The following is a 21,664-nucleotide window of genomic DNA, read 5'->3' as shown; positions in this document are numbered from 1 at the left end:
CGACGAAACATACACTGCTGTTGGTGATTTGTGCAGTATGATGTTCATGAAACGACGAAACAGACACTGCTGTTGGTGATCTGTGCAATATGACGTTCATGACACGATGGAACAGACACTGGTGTTGGATATGTGAGCAGTACGGCGTTCATGAAACGATGAAACAGACTGGTGTTGTTGTGAATTTGTCGCCGGGTACGAATGAATTTGATAAAACGATGAAACAGATACTGCTGTTGTTGGGGATTTGTGTAGTATGACTTTCATGAAGCGATGAAACTGACCATGGTACTGTTGATTGGGATTTGTGCAGTATGACGTGCATGAAACGATGAAAGTGACGACACAGGCGTCGGGGATGTCTACAGGATGACATAACGACGGTGGTGGTGCCAATAACAACCAGTGTGGGAAAAACGACACCTCAAATCTACACATAATGTTGTGTTTGAACCCCCTCAAGCGTATGACGACGTACGCACACACACGCACTTACGCGGCGAGCGCACAAATACGCATGCACGCTAACAAGCACGCGAACAAGCACGCATATATACACACACACACACACACACACACACACCACACACACACACACACACACTCACCACGCAATCATGGATAGCTATATAATCACTAGACTATTTCACTTGTTGTTCCTACCAACAGATTAAACGTTTGAAGTTATTTAATTATTTATTTATCTATTCATTCAATTTTCGAAGATTGAATCTTTCCAAACGCGCAAACTAAGCAGAAAATAAAGACAGTCTATTGAGAGCCTACAAATTCTAAGAAAAACATGCGAATGTCGTTGTGAAAAAGGGAGGATTGTATTTTGAAAGAACGTTGCAACCAACAAGCATTTAGGTGCTCGCAAATTGCAAGAAGACGTCGATCACTACACAATGACACACGTTGTTGGCAAAGCGGCAGACAAGACATTTGAAAAGAAAAGTAATATACAAATGACATAAGACAGGCGCATGTAGAAAATCTGTTTCTCTGGGAGTGCAGCTTAGCAGCACACACACACACACACACGCACGCACGCACGCACGCACGCACGCACGCACGCACACGCGCACACACATACATACGCATACACTTACACACACACACACATACTGGTTTTCACACACACACACACACACACACATACATGTTTTGACACCGTTAAGTTGACTTTTTTGACGGAAAGAATGTTATCACACCATTGAAATGACATTCTTTCCGTCCTCTATAGGCGACGAAATAGGTCAAATTTTGTGCATTTTTTAGTGGAAAATGCTTCGATGCCGGAGCGGGTACTGGACCCAGTGCCGTTGTAGTGCAAGTGCACTACAAAGGCACTGCACCCAGTGCCGTTGTTGTGACGTCAAAACAACGGGGTGCGTCAAAACAATTCGGCTCCATTTTCAGGCCAAAGTCAAAACGACGCGGTCTTAACAAACACACACACACTTACACACACACACACACACTCACACACACACACACACACACACACACACACACACACACACACACACACACACACTCGAGTGTACATTCTTATTCCCCCCTCTGCTTCTTTACCTCTGTAAACTTGTAGAGCTAGTTATTTTTCGTTATTCCCCCCTCTGCTTCTTTACCTCTGTAAACTTGTAGAGCTAGTTATTTTTCGATAATGACCCAGCAACCAAACAAATAACGAGCCAGCAACAGCCTGAATCCTCGATAGTGCAATGGGTTGAGAAGCTGTTCTGTTTCGGTACTACTTTTGCGACTGAAAAGTTCCGAACGCTCTATACGTACGAAGTATACATCTCTGGAGCAAACAATACAAACATACCGCATTTAAATTAACAACTACAGACCTGAACACATGAATCTCCATATAAAATCCATGAGTTCGGTTGTTTTCTGAATCTAGATCTGCCGTGCACAACCCGTTCATCACAAGCAAATTCCCAAGGCAAGTAACTCATACTCTAGCGACAAGAGTAGTTCCCCTTCTTTTAACTCAGTTTCTTCGACAACACTGACTGCAATCCGACGGTCAGTTTTCCACAATATTTCATTTTATAAACAGATCACACGCAACCAAATGCACACATCTCATCAATTTAAACAACATAAAGCGGTTTCATACACTATTTTCCACAGAAAAATGAACTTCATACAGTAATTAACGTTGGAACACGGGTGCAAAAGTTCGTCTGCTAGTCCCATTTGACGAAAGAACATTATCTTAAGCGATACTAAAACATAAACAGAACACACAATACCTGCCTTTACCGCCACAGCAGAATAACAGCATATCTGTGTACTTGATTTTAGTCCAAAACAAGGAAACTGACAAGAAGTGTTAACAGAATGGAATGATTTGCACGGAACTATACAACCGCGCATCAATCGATCGCCTGCGCAGGTTGACTGGTTGAGTGAGTCGGATTCGATGAAACTTTCGCACAAAAACTCCTGTTTTCTTTGAATAACTGAAGAAAGGAGGAATAAAGAGGTTACACACCTCGTCTCAGTGATTATTAAAAATAATGGTCTCAGTTCGCGGTCATGAAAAAGCTCGCTGAAGCTCGCATTTTTCATGATCCGCTAACTTCGACCATTATTTTTAATAATCACTGAGACTCGGCATGTAACCTCTACATAATGACCCAGCAACCAAACAAATAACGAGCCAGCAACAGCCTGAATCCTCGATAGTGCAATGGGTTGAGAAGCTGTTCTGTTTCGGTACTACTTTTGCGACTGAAAAGTTCCGAACGCTCTATACGTACGAAGTATACATCTCTGGAGCAAACAATACAAACATACCGCATTTAAATTAACAACTACAGGCCTGAACACATGAATATCCATATAAAATCCATGAGTTCGGTTGTTTTCTGAATCTAGATCTGCCGTGCACAACCCGTTCATCACAAGCAAATTCCCAAGGCAAGTAACTCATACTCTAGCGACAAGAGTAGTTCCCCTTCTTTTAACTCAGTTTCTTCGACAACACTGACTGCAATCCGACGGTCAGTTTTCCACAATATTTCATTTTATAAACAGATCACACGCAACCAAATGCACACATCTCATCAATTTAAACAACATAAAGCGGTTTCATACACTATTTTCCACAGAAAAATGAACTTCATACAGTAATTAACGTTGGAACACGGGTGCAAAAGTTCGTCTGCTAGTCCCATTTGACGAAAGAACATTATCTTAAGCGATACTAAAACATAAACAGAACACACAATACCTGCCTTTACCGCCACAGCAGAATAACAGCATATCTGTGTACTTGATTTTAGTCCAAAACAAGGAAACTGACAAGAAGTGTTAACAGAATGGAATGATTTGCACGGAACTATACAACCGCGCATCAATCGATCGCCTGCGCAGGTTGACTGGTTGAGTGAGTCGGATTCGATGAAACTTTCGCACAAAAACTCCTGTTTTCTTTGAATAACTGAAGAAAGGAGGAATAAAGAGGTTACACACCTCGTCTCAGTGATTATTAAAAATAATGGTCTCAGTTCGCGGTCATGAAAAAGCTCGCTGAAGCTCGCATTTTTCATGATCCGCTAACTTCGACCATTATTTTTAATAATCACTGAGACTCGGCATGTAACCTCTACATAATGACCCAGCAACCAAACAAATAACGAGCCAGCAACAGCCTGAATCCTCGATAGTGCAATGGGTTGAGAAGCTGTTCTGTTTCGGTACTACTTTTGCGACTGAAAAGTTCCGAACGCTCTATACGTACGAAGTATACATCTCTGGAGCAAACAATACAAACATACCGCATTTAAATTAACAACTACAGGCCTGAACACATGAATATCCATATAAAATCCATGAGTTCGGTTGTTTTCTGAATCTAGATCTGCCGTGCACAACCCGTTCATCACAAGCAAATTCCCAAGGCAAGTAACTCATACTCTAGCGACAAGAGTAGTTCCCCTTCTTTTAACTCAGTTTCTTCGACAACACTGACTGCAATCCGACGGTCAGTTTTCCACAATATTTCATTTTATAAACAGATCACACGCAACCAAATGCACACATCTCATCAATTTAAACAACATAAAGCGGTTTCATACACTATTTTCCACAGAAAAATGAACTTCATACAGTAATTAACGTTGGAACACGGGTGCAAAAGTTCGTCTGCTAGTCCCATTTGACGAAAGAACATTATCTTAAGCGATACTAAAACATAAACAGAACACACAATACCTGCCTTTACCGCCACAGCAGAATAACAGCATATCTGTGTACTTGATTTTAGTCCAAAACAAGGAAACTGACAAGAAGTGTTAACAGAATGGAATGATTTGCACGGAACTATACAACCGCGCATCAATCGATCGCCTGCGCAGGTTGACTGGTTGAGTGAGTCGGATTCGATGAAACTTTCGCACAAAAACTCCTGTTTTCTTTGAATAACTGAAGAAAGGAGGAATAAAGAGGTTACACACCTCGTCTCAGTGATTATTAAAAATAATGGTCTCAGTTCGCGGTCATGAAAAAGCTCGCTGAAGCTCGCATTTTTCATGATCCGCTAACTTCGACCATTATTTTTAATAATCACTGAGACTCGGCATGTAACCTCTACATACTTGCTCATTCACAACTGATATTCACAAACATATGACAGCTTGTAACACAAACATTCATAAATCATAAAAGATTTCTTTTTTCATCAAGACAAGATCAGTACAACTCGAACTTTTGAAAGTTAAAACAAGTCGCGTAAGGCGAAAATACAACATTTAGTCAAGTAGCTGTCGAACTCACAGAATGAAACTGAACGCGATGCAACGCAGCAAGACCGTTTACTCGTAGCATCGTCAGTCCACCGCTCATGGCAAAGACAGTGAAATTGACAAGAAGAGCGGGGTAGTAGTTGCGCTGAGAAGGATAGCACGCTTTTCTGTACCTCTCTTCGTTTTAACTTACTGAGCGTGTTTTCAATCCAAACATATCATATCTATATGTTTTTGGAATCAGGAACCGACAAGGAATAAGATGAAAGTGTTTTTAAATTGATTTCGAAAATTTAATTTTGATCATAATTTTTATATTTTTAATCCAAATATAACCTATTTATATGTTTTTGGAATGAGAAAATGATGGAGAATAAGATGAACGTAAATTTGGATCGTTTTATAAAATTTTTTTTTTTTTACAATTTTCAGATTTTTAATGACCAAAGTCATTAATTAATTTTTAAGCCACCAAGCTGAAATGCAATACCGAAGTCCGGGCTTCGTCGGAGATTACTTGACCAAAATTTCAACCAATTTGGTTGAAAAATGAGAGCGTGACAGTGCCGCCTCAATTTTCACGAAAAGCCGGATATGACGTCATCAAAGACATTTATCAAAAAAATGAAAAAAACGTCTGAGGATATCATACCCAGGAACTCTCATGTCAAATTTCATAAAGATCGGTCCAGTAGTTTAGTCTGAATCGCTCTACACACACAGACAGACGGACAGACAGACAGACAGACAGACAGACAGACAGACAGACAGACAGACAGACACACATACACCACGACCCTCGTCTCGATTCCCCCCTCTATGTTAAAACATTTAGTCAAAACTTGACTAAATGTAAAAAGGAAGCCCGGAAGCAAGTCACGCAAAGGTCGTGTTTCCGCAAGCAGACGAACTTGATTTTCTGCATATCGCTTGCTCTCCGCTGAATCAACTGCCGCCGATAAGTTCGTGTGACTCGCAGCCGTTTGTTGCGTTTTAGATTCAGAGGTACACAATTACGTGCTATTGCAGATATAGCGAGTCGCATTGAAATCACAAACTGACGACGAAATTGTGAAAAAAACGGTAGTGTGTGACACGGGTTCACGATGGCTCAGGGGTAAAATAAACCACGAAATCTGATGTGTGGTTTACGCAAGCTAAATAGCCATTAAAACGAACTGTATCATTTAATGCTGTTAAAATGCTATTGCAAGTGTGTTCCATAAGGTTAGAACTGCTTTTTTCGTGAGAGGATTTAAATCGTTCTGTAAACCATTTGAGGCAGACTGGGGCTTTAACAACACACGCCAGACCCGTGGTTCAGTCTAACACCACTCACTCGCTACGCACTCGTACGCGTGTGTAAGTGAAAGCCAGACGCACTGAGGTAACTCACGTTTAGCGTTTTAGCGTGTACCATAATGTTGGAACTGCTTTTTTCGTGGCCGGAGGATTTAAATCGTTCTGTAAACCATTTAATGTACATGACCAACAGAAAAAAAAACCTCACAATTTCAAGACAAACGAACAGACATAGCATCACGTCCACTGACACACAGTAAGCACAGTTAAATAACACACATGTAGATAGGGCATACAGGGAACATTATACATAGACTCAGAACATTATACATAGACTCAGTGAACAGTGAAAGAAAGGTAGAAGTGTGACTGAGAGAGAGAGAAAGCGTGAGAGAGTCAGTGAGAGGGAAGAGAGAGAGAAAGGGGGTGGGGGTGGCTGGTGTGGTCACATTCCCAATTTAAACATTTTTTAAATATCGATATTAATAACAGTCATTACTATGACAAGGCCGGACCAAATGAGTTGTAAGGGGGGGGTTCCTCCTTTTTTTTTTTGGGGGGGGGGGGGGGGGGGCAAATCAGCGAAGTGGCGAAGCCACAAGCGCGCGCCTGCGAACTAAATTGTTGAAAAACGGTTAAAATCTGTGCAATCTGGTGCATTCTGGGCCTTGTTTTGAGGGTTAAGAGCAGCATTGTTTTGGTGCTAAAACTAGTAAAAGTCAAAGCAAGGTACATGCTTTTTCCAGGGGTGGGGTTCCGGAACCCCTGGAACATCCCCCTGGGTCCGGCCCTGCTATGATCAAACATAACTCTTTCTTACACAATCTTATCATTGATCTTCAAAGAAAGGAACGTGTAATTTCACTGGACAATTTGTGGTGAACATTGTGAATATAAGCACAGTTATATTGTCATGTTGATATCATTAACATAAATGCAGACATGCTTGGTTTAAGCGTGTTTTATTCATTTTTCGTTGTCACACGTTTCAGACAATAATAACATAAAGAACCTTAACTAGCAGACTGCTTATGGACACTCGTTCTAAAAATGATACGCAATACACATTCCATGGCAAACAAGTGATAACTTCAACACTTAACTTTCATAATATTCCATTATTATTTTATATAAATAAAAATGAGAGAGAGAGAGAGAGAGAGAGAGAGAGAGAGAGAGAGAGAGAGAGAGAGAGAGAGAGAGAGAGAGAGAGAGAGAGAGAGAGAGAGAGAGAGAGAGAGAGAGAGTGTGCATTGCTACATCAATTGCAGTCACTGTAGACAAGTTAATATAATTTCAACCGAAAGCGATCAGTTAACATAACATAATCTTGTACAACAGAAATTATTTTTGTGTTCAAAAATGTAGTTTAGTCAGTATTTCTAAACAAGAGTGTCACGTTTTGCAGTCCAGAACGTGCGTTGGCAGATTATTGAATAAAATGGTATGTTCTTTAAATTCTGAACAGTGTAACAAGAAATGTTCAGCATCTTCCGGGCATACTCCACACGTGCATTCTAAATCATCTGAGAGGTGTTATTTTCCGAAGTCTTGTTACAAAGCGCTCATAATTACTGATTGGCATTGTAATGCACGGTTATCGCTCTGACACAAAATCAGTCAAACTCTGAGGTATGCACTTATACCACATTTTCTTAAAACAAAAGGGACTATTTACTTTCCCCTCAGATGTAACACCCCCTCCATACCCACCCCCACACGCACACATTATTATGCATATATATGTATACAAGCACACACGCACGCTCGCGCCTTAATAGTACTGTTTGGGTATATTTTTGTATTTAGAGGAACATTGAAGAACTGAGAGTAGCAACCCCTGTCCAACGACTCCGCACTGACCAGTTCGACTGACTCCGCCGCTGATGCTATCACTATCAACGCACACCATCATGCTGACGACAAAATTTACTGGCACTTTTGCTGGCATAGTTTGTCGCAACGCTGTTGCCAGAAACACCGTGCGGGTGAGTACACGACCGACAGGTAGTTTACATGGAAGTGGGTCGAAAAGCGCTGTCCTTGTACTACAAGTTGTAGTTGTACTTGTACGACGAACGTACAGTGTGTGTCGTGATTTTGTGTTGTTGTTGTCTTCGTCATTCTTCATAGGCACGCATCAACCTCAAGCCTGAATGATTTTTCCAATGTAGAGTGTTAGTCTTGATCGAATATTAGCGTACAGTATAGTAATAAATTTAAAAAAGGATGTTCGACAGGTGTTATAAGGCCAAAAAAAAAATAGGTGTGGTTACGGTAACATAGCCAAAAAAAATAGGGTAGGTAGGTAGGCAATCACTTTTTTTTTTAAAACTTTTTTTTCTAATGTGTACAAATTAAACCTACTTGACAGGGAAATAAGTGTGCGACACGGGCGCTTTCGCTTTCATTGCGTTTTTTGCACTCGTTTTTTTGTTTTTTTTTTTTTTTTGTGACAAATGTAATAAAAAGTTATAGGATCGGCCCCTAAAAATAGGGTAGGTCGGGTTACCGTAACCACACCTATTTTTTTTTTAGGCCTAACTCCGCACTTTTTGACCTTGACTAGCATGGACCAAAGTTTTCTTTTACATTTTATTTTTGAGTTTCCTTATTTGTAAACATGAAACTTAAAGGCACATCCCGTAAACCAGCAGTTTTAGGCGTTTACATTCATTACAAACATCGATTTGTTTGAACACTTTGTTTGAAACAGAGAACAGAGCTGCTCTCCCTGAATAAGTGAATTAGTGGATATAGCGAGCATTTTTCAAAGAATTTAGACCCATTATTTTCCAAAGCCTTTTTATGGCTCTAAAGGGAAGTTTTGATACGTCGAAAGTACGAAGTTGGAATAATATACTTTATGTAGGCCTATAGGCCGGGAAAGAGGGGACATTTGTGATCTTTACTAGTTAACCTGATGTGTTTGGGGCGTTGAATACTTATCTCGAGTGTCGTCATTCAAATATTAACGGTCATATACCTGCCGCTGGCTGTTTGCAGTCTGAAAGCGGACAATAACATTGTGATCAAGGGGTATAACTTATTTTAACTGGATGGGTAAAGCCCCATGTGGAGTTGTTCCCCTTTACATCTGCTTTGTAGTTCGTAACCAAATTCCTACAATAACGCCAGATTCCTTCTAACTCTAAGATTTAGAAAATTGCTGCGTTTTTTTCAAAGCCTGGGTAAGCAATACGACTAGTGCAGACTTGACAGATGGCAGTTGTAAACAATCGCTAACAACTGCAGTAGCCTAGAATAAAACATTGAAGAGAATGTATGGTTTAAATGTGCTAATTATAGCCACGTAAGAGACCTATATGCGTCATATTAATGGTGTTGAAGGCCATACAAAGTTTGTTTCATTGGCTTTTTATGACTTTGGTGAAAAGCTTATCTTGTGCATTCTGTAAACCTCCTGTGAAGCGGGTTGGGACTTCATTATCTGTATAGATGATAGCCGTGTCTAAAATTGCAAATAATATTTTCCGGCAATATTTTGTATTTGATAGAAAAATGACGATCCCCCTTTTCTATTTCTCAGTTTTGTACATTTGTCAATTCTTTGCTGTGAGTGTGATGTTTTATCCCAATAAACAGCAAACACACACTCATTTATGTTTGACGGGCCAAGCTTAACCCTTACTTGTTCAACGCCATTGGCTTTCAAGGCGACCTGACAACTAATAGTACACTAACAGAGACAGAGTTTCACCATACTGAAACGCTTCATGTTTTTCTTAGGTTAGACAACTGAGTTATGCACCCTAACCTTGGTCCATGCTACCTTGACTAGCATTGACCAATTTTACTTTGGTATTTCACTTTTGAGTTTTCTAAATGATAGGTGTTGTACTTTTTAAAAATTTGGTTGAGATTTGAATTCTTTTACCAATTTTTTCAAGCAATGTTTCCGACATCTTCAGATTTTTAGGGGGTTGGGGATCCTGTATGACTTATTTTAACAATGTTTGAATATGCCAAACATAACACCAGAAATAAACAAAAACATTTCATAAGGCAAACATTCATCAAGTATAAGGGCATTCGACACAAGAAAGTATAGTTTTCGTTATTTATTTTTTTTTAATATCATAACATTAACAACATGTCGGAGATCACTGTCTCACGTGGTGTGTTACTTTTTGTGCAGCACCTGAGTGCACCACCGCCGCCACCTGGTGACAGCAGCAGAGGCAGTGGTGGCGTCAGTGGCGGAGGGAAAAACAAGGTGTACGAACTGCGTATCTACCAGATGAAGCCTGAGCACTACCGTGACTCCCTTGACCTGATGGCCAAGTACTGGCCCGTGCGCACTGCCCACTCCAAGCCCGTGGGCTCCTGGATGACAGAGATCGGCGGCATCTGTGAGACCGTGCACCTCTGGGAGTATGGTGAGCCCCCTACCACCTCCACACGCTGATTTTCTTTTTTTTTTTATATATACAAATATATACAGTATAAGCTTTCTTTCGTTTGTGTGGATGCTAGTTTCTTTCTTTGAATACATACTGTTTTTGTCTTTTTACTGATACGATTTTTCTCTTTGTACAGTTCACTGCCTTACACTTAGAGAGAGGGGGCGGGGATGTAGCTCAGTCGGTAGCGCGCTGGATTTGTATCCAGTTGGCCGCTGTCAGCGTGAGTTCGTCCCCACGTTCGGCGAGAGATTTATTTCTCAGAGTCAACTTTGTGTGCAGACTCTCCTTGGTGTCCGAACACCCCCGTGTGTACACGCAAGCACAAGACCAAGTGCGCACGAAAAAGATCCTGTAATCCATGTCAGAGTTCGGTGGGTTATAGAAACACAAAAATACCTAGCATGCTTCCTCCGAAAGCGGCGTATGGCTGCCTAAATGGCGGGGTAAAAACGGTCATACATGTAAAAGCCGTCGGAGTTTCAGCCCATGAACGAACAAACAAACTGCCTTAAAGAGCCCTGGTGAATAGTAGCCGCCCGTAAGATCCTCAGTTTGTAATGAATTTCAGTTGCAGTGCTTCAGAGCTGTTCACCAAATATTTCCAAACAGTAAGAATGCGGAACAGTTTGAGTTCTGTGTGGAAGACATGACGACTGTTTTTGCACTGATCCAATCATGTGAGGATGTTTATTTGCAGACACCCAAGAAGTGTGACCAATACTTTGGGAATGTTTGTTGGCAGACAGTCTGACACCAGGACTGTGACCAATGGTCTGGGGATGTTTATTGGCAGCTAGTCTGACACCTAGAATTGTGACCAATGTTGTGGGGATGTTTATTGGCAGATAGTCTGACACCTAGAACTGTGACCATTCTGTGGGGATGGTTTTTGGCAGACAGTGTGACACCAGGACTGTGACCATACTGTGGGGATGGTTATTGGCAGACAATCTGACACCTAGAACTGTGACCATACTGTGGGGATGTTTATTGGCAGATAGTGTGACACCAGGACTGTGACCATACTGTGGGGATGTTTATTGGCAGATAGTCTGACACCTAGAACTGTGACCATTCTGTGGGGATGGTTTTTGGCAGACAGTGTGACACCAGGACTGTGACCATACTGTGGGGATGGTTATTGGCAGACAATCTGACACCTAGAACTGTGACCATACTGTGGGGATGGTTATTGGCAGACAGTCAGACACCTAGAACTGTGACCAATGTTGTGGGGATGGTTATTGGCAGACAGTCTGACACCTAGAACTGTGACCATACTGTGGGGATGTTTATTGGCAGACAGTGTGACACCAGGACTGTGACCATACTGTGGGGATGTTTATTGGCAGACAATCTGACACCTAGAACTGTGACCATACTGTGGGGATGGTTATTGGCAGACAGTCAGACACCTAGAACTGTGACCATACTATGGGGAAGTTTATTTGCAGACAGTCACACCTAGAACTGTGACCATACTGTGGGGATGTTTATTTGCAGACAGTCAGACACCTAGAACTGTGACCATACCATGGGGATGTTTATTTGCAGACAGTCAGACACCTAGAACTGTGACCATACTGTGGGGATGGTTATTGGCAGACAGTCAGACACCTAGAACTGTGACCATACTGTGGGGATGTTTATTGGCAGATAGTCTGACACCAGGACTGTGACCAATGTTGTGGGGATGTTTATTGGCAGATAGTCAGACACCTAGAACTGTGACCATACTGTGGGGATGTTTATTGGCAGATAGTCTGACACCTAGAACTGTGACCAATGTTGTGGGGATGTTTATTGGCAGATAGTCTCAGGACACCTAGAACTGTGACCAATGTTGTGGGGATGTTTATTGGCAGATAGTCTGACACCTAGAACTGTGACCATACTGTGGGGATGTTTATTGGCAGTTAGTGTGACACCTAGAACCTTGACCATACTGTGGTGATATTTGTTGACAGACGGTCTGGGCGACCGCATGGCTCGCAGGCTGAAGATTGCGGCTGACCCCGCATGGACCAAAGAGTTCTGGCCGGCCTTCTTCAAGAAGTCCCTGACGCTGAAGTGCTATCTCCTGTCCCCAACATCAGGCTCCGTGGTCAACACTAACTTTGATCCTGCCAGTCAGGGTGAGTTACACTGACTTAGATCATGCCTCTGAGGTGTGTTACACTTTGGGACTTGTGTCACCAGGAATATAGTTATATAAAGGACAGAGTTGTCTGCCAGGAACATGACTTGTGACTTGTGTCTTCAGGAGTGTATAACTACTGTTACAGAGTTGTCTGTAAGGAAAAGCACAGCTATACACTGTCTTGTTACTTGTGTCTTCAGGAGTGTATAAACAGCAGAGTTGTCTGCCAGGCTAATGACAGGTGTACTGATGTGTTCCTTGTGTCACCAGGGCTGTACGAACTGCAGAGATGTGAACCCTACACTCCCCTGGTGCCGAGTGTAGCAGGAGAAAGTGTGGTTGGACAATTCTTCACTGTCTATGGACCAACACCAGCAGGTATGATGGAGCCATGATCCTCGTTTGTTGTTGCATCTAGACCATCCAGACATCAAACACAAACTCGTGGGCTGTATTTAGGCCTTCAGAAAATTAATCAAGCATTTTCAGGGTCAGATAAACATTGGTCAAAAAACGTTATACACAAGTGGGGGGGGGGGGGGGGGGGGTGTGTGGGGGGGGGGGGGGGTGTAAAAGATGTGGCTTGAAAACCCCATTTATGCTCCTAATAGCAGATTATTTTCACAGACGTTTGGGCTCACCTGGATTAACAGTTATGCATGTTTGTGAATTTTTTCAGAGTTTATCCTTTTGCGGTATACAAACGCAGACCTTGCCTATGAGAAAGCATTGGCAAGACGCAAATGTAAGTACATTTTTTCCATATTAACTGTATTATGTATGCAGAAACACATCCCAAATATTTGACTCGCCTGATTATGAACTAATCAAGACTGATACCATATACGCCATGGCTTGTTTTTTTCAATCCATGAATGGTCTTTGGCGTCAACATCTGCTGGCAAGCAAATGATAGAAGATTTTGAGCAACCGAAATGACAAAGCCTGCATACGGGTGGGAAGAAAGGCTAGTGTAGGCCCTGTGTGTTGTATGTTCAGGCATGGCATGGGAATTGTCCGCCAATTTTTTTTCCGCCAAAAAAGCTAGTGTCCGCCAAAAAAATAAATGGGGGAGGCAAAAATGGTTCTGAAAACTGAATTTAATGGCAAACTTGGAGCTCAGATGACACCAAATTGCACAATTTGGGTTCTTTGGAGAACATTTTTTACGGGGGGGGGCATGCCCCCGGGACCCCCTAGTAAGGCTAGGCGCTTCGCACTGTCGACTTTGAGCTTACTAACAAATGTTCAGCCTTTTTTTGTTACAGTAAAACCTGTCTCTAAAGGACACCCTTAGGGTATGGTAATGGTGTCCCTATTAGACAGGTGTCCTTTCTTCACAGGTGGAGGGGCCGGGGCAATATTTTACAAAGAGCACTGAAAAGAGAGAGAGAGAGAGAGAATTGAGCTATTGAATACATACAGTAGAACCCCCTGTTTACGACTTTGGAAAAACCTTGAAAATTAGGTCGTAAAAAGGGGGGGTCTTAAAAGGGGGGTTTGAGTTTTTGGCCCGGGCGGTCATGAATTTGGTTGCCGTGTATCTACTGTCATGTTTACACACAAACACACAGTTGCAGTTAATTACTGTCATATCAAAACACACACTCACACACACACACACACACACACACACAAACACATTACAGCAGAACAACTTGAACTCAAATTTCAAAGAAAATTTACTCATGGCGTAATACTCGCTCCCCGCTGAGTGAAGCACATTAATTTGACATTGTGGCGCAACCAGTAAAATCCGAATGTCCTAACTCGATAGAAAGCATAACGACTTTTCTCCCGAATCATCTTTCCGCTCATATGAATGATTCGTCGCCTTGCATCGCTAAACTTGACCACGATCGTTGAGGTCTTCGTACAGGCTCCTCTCTTTGCGTACTTTCGCTTCGCTATCCTTCTCACCATCTAGATAACACTGACACACAGGATTTTCGTATTCCGGACTCCCAAGGAAGTCGCCGCGGATTGCCACTTCGCTCGATTAGCGATTACTTTATTAGCTCTCTACTCAAGAGTCGGCGCTTTTCTTTTTCTTTCGCGAATCTTCGTTTGTCAACAAGACAGTCGTCGTGACAAGATAGTGTGCAGAAAAAAACCGGATGTATCAGGATCTCGCGCGCGCGAGATTTCATTTTTGACTCACATGCGAAGCAAAAGTGAGTCTATGTACTCACCCGAGTCGTCCGTCCGTCCGGCCGGCCGGCCGGCCGTCCGGAAAACTTTAACGTTGAATATTTCTTGGACACTATTCAGTCTATCAGTACCAAATTTGGCAAGATGGTGTATGATGACAAGGCCCCAAAAAACATACATAGCATCTTGACCTTGCTTCAAGGTCAAGGTCGCAGGGGCCATAAATGTTGTCTAAAAAACAGCTATTTTTCACATTTTTCACATTTTCTCTGAAGTTTTTGAGATTGAATACCTCACCTATATATGATATATAGGGCAAAGTAAGCCCCATCTTTTGATACCAGTTTGGTTTACCTTGCTTCAAGGTCAAGGTCACAGGAGCTCTTCAAAGTTGGATTGTATACATATTTTGAAGTGACCTTGACCCTGAACTATGGAAGATAACTGTTTCAAACTTAAAAATTATGTGGGGCACATGTTATGCTTTCATCATGAGACACATTTGGTCACATATGATCAAGGTCAAGGTCACTTTGACCCTTATGAAATGTGACCAAAATAAGGTAGTGAACCACTAAAAGTGACCATATCTCATGGTAGAAAGAGCCAATAAGCACCATTGTACTTCCTATGTCTTGAATTAACAGCTTTGTGTTGCATGACCTTGGATGACCTTGACCTTGGGTCAAGGTCACATGTATTTTGGTAGGAAAAATGTGTAAAGCAGAAGGTCAAGCATGTGAGTCGTATGGGCTTTGCCCTTCTTGTTATTTCTTCTCGCGATAGTTGGAGGAGCGAGAGCCGCCATGTTGTGTTTTCGTCTGCTCGAAATATGCGCAAAAGTTGTAAATCATCCCAAAAAGCTCGGTCGTAAGTCGCGTTTTGGGTCATTATCCTTGACGATACACAGGATTTGCGTCTTCCCGACTCCTAAGGAAGTCGCCGCGGATTCTATCGTGCGCGAGATTTAATTTTTTTTTCGTCTCGCGATAGTTCGAGGAGCAAGAGCCGCCATGTATTGTTTTCGTCTTTTCGAAGTTGCGTTTTCATGTACGTAGTGTCCGTTTGTGACAGTGTTTACACTTCCTACGGTCCGAAAAATCGTGTCCGCGTCCGTAAGTGGCAGGTGTCCGTCCGTTAAAGGTTAGTTATTGTTGAAATCATGTTCGTTCCATGATAAACTGTCCGTATGTAGCAGGTGGCCGTTACAACAAGGGTCCGCTAGACTCAGGTTTTACTGTACTATTTTCAATTCCCATGCCTGATGTTACAGTGTCACATCAAGGGTTTCTCTATTTTGATGCCTTCGAGGATCCCATACCAAACATCTACATCGGCGCCCTAGCTTGTATGTGTTAAAGTTCAAACCTTGTGGGGTTATTTTGTACTCACATTCAGGGTGTCTGAGTAGTGGAGGCATAGCGATGTCATTTTGGCTACAAGTAAACAAACCAGCACTCGAAACAATACCATTAGCCAAATAAGTTGCAGAGGCAATGCTATTTATTGTTGGATGCAGGAAGTGGAACACTCTGGCATATAGACTTTGATTCTGAAGAGAAAGAATGCAAGAATTCTGCGCAGATAAAGTCTCTTACTTGTCATTGTCTCTTTCTCTATTATGCTAACACAGAAACACACACATTATATATATAAACACACACGCACAGACTCGCATGCACATAGGCACACATGCACGCACACACACACGCATGCACACACACATGCACACACACATGCACACACACACACACACACACACACACACACACACACACACACACACACACACACACACACACACACACACACACACACACACACACACACACACAGAGAGAGGGAGTCCCCAATTAGAGATGTGTTATTGTGTGTGTTACAGCCCAAGGCCTGAAGGGATACTCCCGCTTCTTGGTTCCCTGTCACTGGTCGGAGCTCAAGTAACGGCTGCTCGTGGAACTGTCCCTACACCTGGCTCCACACATGATCCACATTGCTGGCCTAGCATCATTCGCTCACCTGTTACTGGTCAAGTAAAGGCTGTCCGTGGAACTAACCCCAAACCTGACCCTTTGCCTGATCCACACTGCTGGATACTCACCTATCTCTCACCTGTCACTGGTCAAGTAAAGATCCCCGTGGAACTGACCCTTGACTTCACCCTCTGCCTGATCCACACTGCTGGATTCTCACCTATCTCTCACCTAGCGGGAAAGCCATCTCCACGCAACTGCTGCTATTGGGGGATCACACGTTGGGCTTGCAGCTTGCCAGGTAGCTCTCACTGACCGGTGTGGAGACAACTCTGGCAACAGGTGCTTGTAGGCTGGCTGACCACGCCACAGGTGAAAAACAATGGGTACTAGGCAGGCCAATGGTGATGATTGGCATAATCATTTTTGAGTCACTTGAGAAAAAGTGACTCTATGTAATCGGTCAGTGTTAGTCTGTCCGGCCGGCCGGCCGGCCGTCCAGCCGGCCGGCCGGCCGTCCGTAGACACCACCTTAACGTTGGACTTTTCTCGGAAACTATCAAAGCGATCGGGCTCATATTTTGTTTAGTCGTGACCTCCAATGACCTCTACACTTTAACGATGGTTTCGTTGACCTTTGACCTTTTTCAAGGTCACAGGTCAGCGTCAAAGGAAAAATTAGACATTTTATATCTTTGACAAAGTTCATCGGATGTGATTGAAACTTTGTAGGATTATTCTTTACATCAAAGTATTTACATCTGTAGCCTTTTACGAACGTTATCAGAAAAACAAGGGAGATAACTAGCCTTTTCTGTTCGGCAACACACAACTTAACGTTGGGCTTTTCTCGGAAACTATAAAAGTGACCGGGCTCAAATTTTATGTGAACGTGACTCCCAGTGACCTCTACACTTTGACGTCTGCTTTGGTGACCTTTGACCTTTTTCAAGGTCACAGGTATGCTTCAGGTATGCATTGTGTTGTGAATAGCAATTTCTTCCTGTCCATCTGATGCCTCATATAATATTCAGAACTGCGAAAGTGACTCGATCGAGCGTTTGCTCTTCTTGTTAAAACATCACATGTTTATATCAGTAAGTGCTAGCTTGGAAATACATATAAACATAAGCTTATAAGCATATGCTTATAAGCATATAAGTTTGTTGTTGCCTCGTGCTTATGAGTGAGAGGAAAGAAATCTCAAAGATATGCGCTGTTTTGTTGGTGTGATGGTTCATTTGATATAATCTTCATGCTTCCATTGAACTAGAAAAGAAGAATAAAAATATAGATTAATTATTTTCATGACTTGTGTGAGTTTGTTCGTAAGAGGTAAATTTTTGGAAGAGATTGTGAAACCAGTGAAAACATGGACGGTGAAGAGTGACAGTACTGAGTAGTGTGGTCAGCCAGCTAAACAACCACGATGTTCATAGAAAGTTTCATGAAGATCGGGCCTGCAGTTTTCTGGGAATCGCTCTACACACACACGCATGCATGCACACTTACCCCCCCCACCACACACACACACACACACACACACCACTACCATCGTCTCGATTCATTCTGTCTGAAAACATTTTGTCAAAACTTGACTAAAAAGATCCATGGTGGCCGGAGTCAAAGTGGACCTTATACTCAGGACACTTGCCACATAACTTGACTCAACCGCAAAAGATAGTACAGTGGTACCTGTGATAAGAGGACACCCTTGGGACCAGCTAAAAGTGTCCCTTCATTGCAGGTGGCCTTTCATGACGGGTATACTTTGGTAGAGATAATATAAAAAGGGACAAGAGAAGGTGTCCTTTAAAGGGAGGTGTCCTCTTATGGGAGGGTCCACACATTGCAGGTACTGCTGTACACCCATTTCAATTACGTGTCACAGGCATGATATCAAACACAATGCATTTTTGCTTTGTACACAGTTGACGGAGGACATTTTAGGGGACACGTACACACTTACTATGAGATTTTGCTTTTATTTTTGTTGATGCTAGAAACTCGGGGCCAACACTGCTTTTTTTCTCTTTTTACATTTAGTCAAGTTTTGACTAAATGTTTTAACGTAGAGGGGGGAATTGATACGAGGGTTGTGGTGTATGTGTGTGTGTGTGTGTAGAGCGATTCAGACCAAACTACTGGACCGATCTTTATGACATTTGACATGAGAGTTCCTGGGAATGATATCCCCGGACGTTTTTTTCGTTTTTTTGATAAATACCTTTGATGACGTCATATCCGGTTTTTTGTAAAAGTTGAGGCGGCACTGTCACACCCTCATTTTTCAATCACATTGATTGAAATTTTGGCCCAGCAATCTTCGACGAAGGCCGGACTTCGGTATTGCATTTCAGCTTGGTGGCTTAAAAATTAATTAATGACTTTGGTCATTAAAAATCTGAAAATTGTAAAAAAACCAAATTGTTTTTAAAACGATCCAAATTTACGTTTATCTTATTCTTCATCATTTTCTGATTCCAAAAACATATAAATATGTTATATTCGGATTAAAAACAAGCTCTGAAAATTAAAAAATATAAAAATTATTATTAAAATAAAATTTCCGAAATCGATTTAAAAACAATTTCATCTTATTCCTTGTGGGTTCCTGATTCCAAAAACATATATACTAGCGGAAAAAAGTTAAGGAGGTTCACACACGCAATCACAGCAAAAGAACGAATTAACATATCGTACGGAAATTTGGAACACGTTTACTTCAGTCAATGTGCAACGCAACTGCAAAATTTGGGTTTATTTCATCGAGCCGATTCGGTTATTCATGTCCACAAACAGCAGAGGGGTCACAAATAAACATAACAAGTCTTTCATGAGGTCAATAATGGGTGTGTCCGCCACGTTTGCGCTCAAGTTCACCACACCTTGACCGCATAGAGTTCATAAGCTTCGTGAAAAAGGCCTGTGGAATGGCCTGCCACTCCTGTTGGAGCATCTGCAGCAGCTGCTGCAGGTTTCTGGGAGGCTGGTGGTTGGCCTTCACCTGCCTGTCCAGTTCGTCCCATACATGCTCTATGGGGTTCATGTCTGGCGAACAGGCAGGGAAATCCATCCTGACGACCCCGGTTTGCTGGATGTAGTCGTTGACAAGCCTGGCCCTGTGAGGAGTAGCATTGTCATCCTGAAACGCGTACGGCGTTTGGGCCAATCTGCTGCAGGGTCGGCAAGACAATAGGGGCGAGAATTTCGTCCCTGTAGCGTTGACCAGTGAGATTCCCGACCACATGGTACAGGGGGGTGCGTTGATGAAGGCTGAAGCCCCCCCAAACCATGACAGAGCCCCCGCCGAAGGCCACCCTCTCATGCACTGTGTCGTCTTCATAACGCTCGCCCTCACGCCTCCAGACCTTGCGCCGGCCGTCAGAATGGTACAGGTTGAACCTGGACTCGTCACTGAATAGGACCTGAGCCCAGTCCCGGCGCGTCCATCTCAAGTGGCGGCGACTCCAGGCCAGACGAGCCCGGCGATGAGCCTGTGTCAGCAGGGGACGCACAGCAGGACGACGACTCCGCAGCCGGGCGTCATGCAGGCGGTTGCCGATGGTCCTCTCACTAACGTTGATGTTAGTGGCCTCCCGTAACTGATGACCTTGCAGGTGGTGGCCCGGTGCTGCAGCGCCTGCCGTTGGATGAAACGATCTTCCCTAGGAGTAGTCTTTTTGGGGCGACCCGACCTGGGCCTCTCCGTCCTCGACATTGTTTGTCGTCTGGAACCGTTGATTCAGCCTTACAATGACTGAATGCGATACCCCAAGTTGCCTGGCCACTTCGCACTTGGATACGCCGTCGTGGAGCCAGGCAATTGCTCTTCCTCGGTTGAATGTTGTCAGCTTCCGTCTGGCAGGCATGGTGAGGAGATGGCAGCTCGCAGAAAATCGGCGGCTTATAAAGCCGAGTTCGTGATCACAATTCACACTCGAAGGATTGTCCTTGCATGTGCACAACAATTTTGCCATGTTACCTGCCTTATTCTACCCGTGCGCACGCCAGACAACAGCCTACTTTTTGGCCATTTTGCTATTTTAGTCACGTGCTGCAGCTCTGCGCCCGGGAGTCCCGTGCAGTTTTCCTGCTAACACAGCATTGTGGGGCTTTTAATGAATAACATGCATCCGTCCATCCTTCAACATTTATCACTCAAAAAGTCTATATTAAAACCCATGAAACAAATGAAAGGCATCTACGGGTGGATAGATACATAATTGACCACACTTATTTGGAATACAATCTGACAATTCATTATAAAGACATATTTCTGTACTGATAGAGAGAGAGAGAGAGAGAGAGAGAGAGAGAGAGAGAGAGAGAGAGAGAGAGAGAGAGAGAGAGAGAGGGAAAAAGAGAGTGAAGGGGGGGGGGGGGGGGGTCAGGGGGGCAATGGGGCAATGATGGTGGAGGTAACACTGATTTACAATTGTTTTTATTAAAAAAAATTATTAAATATTTGTTTTGGAACTTTTTAATCAAAAATAAATATTTCTGATCTGCAGTTGCCTTTCGAATATAACAACAAGTCGCATAATGCGAAATTACTTTAGTCAAGCTGTCGAACTCACCGGATGAAACTGAACGCACTGTATTTTTTCACCAAGACAGTACAGCTTCGTCAATCCCCACGTGAAGGAAATCGCTCACCTTCCACGTGCAAAACGTTACGTTTTGATATTGACACGCCAGATTTGAATCCAACCTATCATATCTATATGTTTTTGGAATCAGGAAATGATACAGAATAAGATGAAATCATTTTTGGATCGATTTCTTAAATTTTAATCGTAAGATTAATTAATCTATTTTCGCTAATTGTGATCACATTTTAAGAGTAAACATGACATATGTATATATATCAATTTTAAATCATCTGTTTAGAGGACAGCACGT

General features: G+C 42.7%; 1 protein-coding gene across 1 annotated transcript; it reads left to right on the top strand.

The window, feature by feature from the left end:
• The first annotated feature begins 7,884 nt into the window (after nucleotides 1-7,884).
• LOC138971697 (protein NipSnap homolog 3A-like) lies at nucleotides 7,885-18,061 on the top strand. The gene is made up of 6 exons (XM_070344480.1): nucleotides 7,885-8,056; nucleotides 10,228-10,468; nucleotides 12,463-12,630; nucleotides 12,906-13,013; nucleotides 13,315-13,380; nucleotides 16,669-18,061. The coding sequence occupies exons 1-6, from the start codon at nucleotides 7,955-7,957 to the stop codon at nucleotides 16,728-16,730; spliced, it is 747 nt and encodes a 248-aa protein (XP_070200581.1). The 5' UTR covers nucleotides 7,885-7,954; the 3' UTR covers nucleotides 16,731-18,061.
• Nucleotides 18,062-21,664: the final 3,603 nt, after the last annotated feature.

This window comes from Littorina saxatilis, linkage group LG1, assembly GCF_037325665.1.
Source record: "Littorina saxatilis isolate snail1 linkage group LG1, US_GU_Lsax_2.0, whole genome shotgun sequence".
NCBI lineage: Eukaryota > Metazoa > Mollusca > Gastropoda > Littorinimorpha > Littorinidae > Littorina > Littorina saxatilis.
The sequence above is the reverse complement of the archived record's forward strand: the minus strand, read 5'-3'. Positions and strand labels throughout refer to the sequence as shown.

What these genes read in the sequence shown, in the direction of transcription:
- LOC138971697 (XM_070344480.1), top strand. Translation starts at nt 7,955, where the DNA reads ATGCTATCACTATCAACGCACACCATCATGCTGACGACAAAATTTACT. An exon ending in CGTGCACCTCTGGGAGTATG is followed by an intron (nt 10,469 to 12,462) that starts GTGAGCCCCCTA and finishes ATTTGTTGACAG; the next exon opens with ACGGTCTGGGCGACCGCATG. An exon ending in CTTTGATCCTGCCAGTCAGG is followed by an intron (nt 12,631 to 12,905) that starts GTGAGTTACACT and finishes TTGTGTCACCAG; the next exon opens with GGCTGTACGAACTGCAGAGA.